The sequence below is a fragment of the Cricetulus griseus genome (assembly GCF_003668045.3).
Source record: "Cricetulus griseus strain 17A/GY chromosome 1 unlocalized genomic scaffold, alternate assembly CriGri-PICRH-1.0 chr1_0, whole genome shotgun sequence".
In the NCBI taxonomy this organism is placed as follows: Eukaryota; Metazoa; Chordata; class Mammalia; order Rodentia; family Cricetidae; genus Cricetulus; species Cricetulus griseus.
The window spans coordinates 67,128,855-67,135,298 of NW_023276806.1; the positions used below are offsets into that span (position 1 = coordinate 67,128,855).

Here is a 6,444-nt window from a genome sequence, read left to right on the forward strand (position 1 = left end):
TTAGCTGGTGTCATCTTTGTAGATCTCCAGACCTTTCCCTAGTGCCTGATTTCTCTGTAAACCTAAAATGTCTCCTTCTATTATGGTATCTCATTCTTGTTATCTTCTATTCTTCCCCTGACTCAACCTTTCTTCTCCCTCATGCCCTCCTCACACCTTTTTGTGCTTCTTTTGGGTATATTCCTAAGAGTGCAATTGCTGGATCTTGTGGTAGACTGATTCCCATTTTCTTGAGGAGTTGCCATACTGATTTCCAAAATGGCTGTACAAGTTGGCATTCCACCAGCAGTGGAGGAATGTTCCCCTTTCTCCACATCCTCTCCAGCATAAACTGTCATTGGTGTTTTTGATTTTAGCCATTCTGACAGGAGTAAGATGGTATCTCAGAGTTGTTTTGATTTGCATTTCCCTGATGGCTAAGGATGTTGAACACTTTCTTATGTGTCTTTCAGCCATTTTAGATTCCTCTATTGAAAATTGTCTATTTAGTTCTGTGCCCCATTTTTTAATTGGATTATTTGGTGTTTTGGAGACTAGCTTCTTGAGTTCTTTGTATATTTTGGAGATCAGCCCTCTGTCAGATGTGGGGTTGGTGAATATCTTTTCCCAGTGTGTGGGCTGCCATTTTGTCTTGCTGACTGTGTCCTTTGCCTTACAGAAGCTTCTCAGTTTCAGGAGGTCGCATTTATCAATTGTTGATCTCATTGTCTGTGCTACTGGTGTAATGTTCAGGAAGCAGTGTCCTGTACCAATTAATTCAGGGGTATTTTACACTTTGTCTTCTAATAGGTGCAGTGGATTTATGTTGAGGACTTTGATCCATTTTAACTAGAGTTTTGTGCCTGGTGACAGACGTGGATCTATCTGCAGTCTTCTACATGCCAGCATCCAGTTATGCCAGCACCATTTGTTAAAGATGTTCTCTTTATTCCATAATATAAATGTAGATTATTTGTCAAAAATCAGGTGTTCGTAGGTGTGTGATATGTTCTTGCATTCGATTTGCCAGTATTTTATTGAATATTTTTGTATGAAAGTTCATGAGAGATATTGGTTTGTAGTTCTCTTTCTTAGTTGTGTCTTTGTGTGGCTTGGGTATCAAGGTTATTGAAGCCTCATAAAATGAGTTTGGCAATGACCCTTCTGCTTCTATTTTGTAGAATATTTTGAGGAGAAATGGTATTAGCTGTTCCTTGAATTTCTGGTAGAATATTCTGCACTGAAGCCACCTGGCCCTGGGCTTTTTTTGGTTGGGAGACTTTTGATGACTGCTTCTATTTCATTAGGGGTTAAAGGTCAATAAGTTGCTTATCTGTTCTTGATTTAATTTTGGTAAGTGAAATCTGTCCAGAAAATTGTCCATTTCCTTTAGATTTTCAAATTTTGAGGAATATAGGTTTTTGAAGTATGCCCTGATAATTCTCTGGATTTCCTCTGTGTCTGCTGTTATGACCTTCTTTTCATTCCTGATTTTACTAATTTGCATGTTCACTCTCTGCTGTTTGGTAAGTTTGGATAAAGGTTTGTCTATCTTGTTGATTTTCTCAAAGAACCAACTCTTCACTATATTGATTTTTTTTATTGTTCTCTTAGTTTCCATTTTATTGATTTCAGTCCTCAATTTGATTATTTCCTGGCGTCTACTCCTCCAGGGTGTATTGTCTTCTTTGTGTTCTAAAGCTTTCAGTTGTGCTGTTAATTCTCTAGTGTGATTATTCTCCTGTCTCTTCATGTGGGCCCTTAGCGTTATGAACTTTCCTCTTAGCACTGCTTTCAAAGTTTCCCATAGATTTGGATATGTTGTGTCCACATTCTCATTGAATTCTAGGAAATCTTTTATTTCTTTTTTATTTCTTCATCGACCCAGGAATTGTGCAATTGGGTGTTAATTAATTTCCATGAGTTTTCTGTAAATCATGTTGTGGTTGAATTCTAACTTTAAAGCATGGTAGTCTGATAAGATACACGGGGTTATTTCATTACCTGTTGAGGTTTAAGCCTTTATAAGGGTATTAATATACCCTTATAAAATCACCAACTCTGCTTTGCAAAACTGGCTGGTTCTGAAATTCGCTTTGGTGTCAAAGCTATAACCCCTAGTATGTCCTGAGCTAAGATTCCCTAAAAGTCTTAGGAGGACTTCTCAAGATAGTAAGAGTGACAGTGTAGATCTGCATCTCTGTCTTCTCACTGCTGTCAATTAGATTTTCATGGAAGACAAGTAAAAAGAAAAGTTATTTACTTCATATCAGTGAAGTCACTCAGTACTGGAGCTAGATTTTCATATCAATGCCAGATCTAACAAAATTGCCTTCATTCTGGTTTTCTACATTGAGGGTGAGTCTTGCCACTTTAAGTAACCAAATATAGATAACACCTCCAAGATGTGCCCAGAGTTTTTTTCCCCCATTGTACTTCTAAATCTCACCAGGTTAGCAAGGCATTGATCTGAGTCCAGAAGACATCTGTTCTTGTGCCTCTTCATAGTGAATTCTACAGTGACATAGGGATAGTTATAGGAAAGAAAACTGTTTACTGAAGGAGGATACAAACTTGGAGGTGTGCCAGACCTACACTATGCTCCAGCTCCAAGGTCTGAACAGATAGATGTGGGCTTGGTGATCTCTTAGGAATCACTTACATAGTATCTGCCCCGCCCCCTTCTCACAGCTGGGTCTTTCTGAGCTTACTCCCTTGATTGAATAATGGCCACACAGAGAATGCTGCTGGTCTTCCTATGCTGCTGCCTTTCCTATGTTAACCTCCAGTGTGTTCCACTCCACCCTACCCTCTATTCTCTTATCTATCTCCTCCATCAGTTTCATAGCCACGGATGTCAATTGAGTAGCCTCTAATCTGACCTAGTTCTGACACCTTCTTTCTGGAAATAGCATTTGGTTTTAGAACTTGAGGGCTCTGTTCCTGACTTCTGCTAGCCTACTTTAGATACCAAACAGAGGCCAGAAGTTGCTTAACCTGTGCTTTTGAACACTCAGATAAATTCCCTCCTTGACTTTGAGTAATTTGTGAAAGCTCTCCACAGCTTTCAAGGAAACATGTTTATGGATTATTTTACAGCTGATCACAAATGATACAGATGAAAAACTATATTCTTGAGGTTAAAGAATAGAGTTGCAGGATTACAGTAATTCTCTAACTTCATGGACCCTGTTCTGAGGGTTTTAAGTTGTATTCATTACATAAGAATAATTGTTGTAGCCCCGCCTGCTGCATGTGCGTTCGTGAGGCCAGCCGCTCCTTTCCATCGTGCGGAGCCCGCCGAAGAGACGCCATGAGCAAGGCCCACTCTCCCGAACTGAAGAAATTTATGGACAAGAAGTTATCATTGAAGTTAAATGGTGGCAGACACGTACAAGGAATACTCCGGGGCTTTGATCCCTTTATGAATCTTGTGATTGACGAGTGTGTGGAGATGGCAACTAGTGGACAACAGAATAACATCAGCATGGTGGTCATACGAGGAAACAGCATCATCATGTTAGAAGCCTTGGAAAAAGTCTAAACAATGGCTGCTCAGCAGAGGAGTTCACATCCTTCTCCAAAGGACTGTTTGACTGGGGTGTTTAATTGGGTCATGTACATTTTCATAAGAAACTTTTTGCTAAATAAACCTTTGTGATACTCAAAAAAAAAAACAATTGTTGTAAACATTGCCCATTGGTGATCAGCTAGCACCTCAGTGTTATTCCATCTGTGACATTGAGGGTGGGGCTGCAAGCCCCAGTGTTCTAATGCTGCCTTGGTATTTCTAGTGACCAGATTCCAGCTACAGAGGAGTTTCTTTCCAGTCATCAGTCAACTCATTATCATATACAAGATGCCATCAATTCAGAGACTTTAAGTGGTGGTAGATCAACAGCTTAGGAGACACACATTTTCCACAGGATCACAGTTACACAAATCTTTCTTCTTCTAGGGATGACACCCATTCTCTAGAAAATTGTGAGGCAGGATAGAAAGGGAGGGAAAATTGAGGGGACTGTTGTGGAGAATTTTGATCACACTCTGACACTTCCCAGACTGCCCAATAAACTTATACCTTGAATCAAGGGGTGGAGCCAGTGACTAACTTACCAGAATTGGCCATAGAGAAGCCGGCAATTTGGATAGAGAAGACACACAGGAAGGAAAGGGCAGGGACTAGAGTTTGAGCTCTCTTGGTTCTGGAACAAGAGAAGAGACATGTCTCTTGGGGTGTCTCTAGCCAAAAAGCAAGGTTATCTAGTTGCTATTCAGCCCTCTGAGCTAGCATCTATGCATCCCAGCCTTTAACTTCTGAGTCTGAGTCTTTTTGATAGACAGGACGATAGAGATTTAATTTCAACCTACATATAGTGGCTGCAGTATAGCCAGGGCCGTGGACCAGAAGCCCTGCCAGGCTGCAGACTGAGTGGCTAGAAGGGCACTGACCAAGGGGCCATGGGGGTGGCAGCTGATAATTAAAATATTAGTAGATTCAGGTGCAGCCACTAAGTTGACAGCAAAACATCCGGGGACATAGTAGGGAGAAACAAATCCCTCACTCTGGAATCCTAGCACAATTAACAATTTCTTAAAGCCTACTTTCTCAGTCATGAGCACGAAGCTTTCTAGGAATCTCATCAGAAACTCCATTTACAGGGAAATGACATTTACTAGGCCCTTTGGCCAAACCTCCTAGCTTCTGGTTTCACTTCACCATTTTTTACTTCTAACCAAGGCATCTCTAGAGTCACCTGGTCTAGTCACTTATCAAATGAGAGGGAATGGAGGGGATGGTGTGTATGTATGCATGCCCTGCCCCTTTAACACAGCAATCATTCTTAGAAACTGAATCTCACAGCCAGAAAAAAAATCAGACCACTTCCTGAGACTGAGCATTAAGAAGGATCCGACACCATCGCACAGACATGTATTCAGGCAAAACACCCTTGCATATAAAGAATAGAATAGAGAAAAAGGAGAAGCTGTTCTGTGCTCTGGTTTTATAACTCCTAATTTATAGTCCTTTCTTATCTGGCTCCTCCACATTCCTTTGTTAAGCAGGCTGTCCCAGACCAAATCACATAGTATAAAACTTCCCACCAGCCCTGGAAAATAAAAAGCAATATATTTCCTTTGCTCATGGGATTTCTCCTAAGGCTCCTCTGGGATGACCACACTACCCCCCACCCCTCTTGTATTGGTTGCTTTTTTTTGTTGTGGTGATAAAACCATGACCATAATAATAAGGAATAAAAGCTTATTTGTACATACAATTCCAGAGGCACAAGAGTCCATCATGGCAGGCTAGAGGCTCGGCTGCAAAGTGGCAGATCCAGACACTGAGAGATCACATCTTTAACCACAAACAGGAACCAGAGAGAAAACTTTAGGGCAAGGTTAGATGGTCTCAAAGGCCACCCTAGTGATAGTATTTCTCCAGCAAGGCTGTGCTTCCCATACCTCCCAGACAGCACCACCAGTTGGGGGCCAAGCATTCCAAAACCCAAGCCTGTGGGGGACATTCTCATTCAATCCTCCATGCCTCTCATAAAGGCCAGCTCAGTCTCTCCCCATCTCATTCTCACTTTCAGCCAAGCTCCTCTACAGGGTTTAAAGGGAAGCCTCTCCTTTCATATATATATATATTATATATATATTATATATATATATATATATATATATATTCTTTTCAGTGTTCTCCCTGCTTAAAGCCTGTTCTCCTAATAAACCTCATTGCTAAAGCAGGATTGTATCCCGGCTCTTTTCATGGACCAAACATTATTAACAAAAGGTTTCTTAGCAACCTTTAGAGATGAGAGATGTAACCTAAAGGCACCAAAAGGACATACGTGACGAATGCCGAGACAGTTGTTCATTATGTCAGAGAAGCCTATTCCCATGGGTGGGGACACCTTACCTTCCCCTACTGTCCTCAGGAAGCACATACCCCTACTTAAGCATATTGTACTTTCTTCTGCCTACATCTCTTTTGACCCTCATTTTTTTATTATCACATTTTTAATTTTTTATTCTTGTTTTCTTTTTGCATTTATTTATTTTCTATTAGAAAGAAAATTATTTTACATGTCAATCCCAAGTCCCTCTCCTTCCCCACCTCCACTGCCCCTCAACTAACACCCTACATATCCCATACCCTTTCTGCTCCCCAGGGAGGGTGAGGCCTTCCATAGGGGGTCTTCAAAGTCTGTCATATCCTTTGGGATAGGGCCTAGGACAACCCCCTTGTGTCTAGGCTCAGGGAGTATCCCTCCATGTGGGATGGGCTCCCAAAGTCCAATGCTATGCTAGGGATAAGTACTGACCCACTACAAGAGGCCCCATAGATTTCCAGGTTGACCCTAATTTTTAAGCCTTTATAAGGGTATTAATATACCCTTATAAAATCACCAACTCTGCTTTGCAAAACTGGCTGGTTCTGAAATTCGCTTTGGTGTCAAA

The 6,444-nt window shown here is 41.1% G+C and overlaps 1 protein-coding gene across 1 annotated transcript; it reads left to right on the forward strand.

Annotated features, from left to right (window-relative positions):
* The first annotated feature begins 3,242 nt into the window (after positions 1 to 3,242).
* On the forward strand, positions 3,243 to 3,647 carry LOC100774879 (small nuclear ribonucleoprotein G). The gene has a single exon (XM_027392866.2). The coding sequence runs from the start codon at positions 3,293 to 3,295 to the stop codon at positions 3,521 to 3,523; it is 231 nt and encodes a 76-aa protein (XP_027248667.1). The 5' UTR covers positions 3,243 to 3,292; the 3' UTR covers positions 3,524 to 3,647.
* The last annotated feature ends 2,797 nt before the right edge of the window (positions 3,648 to 6,444 follow it).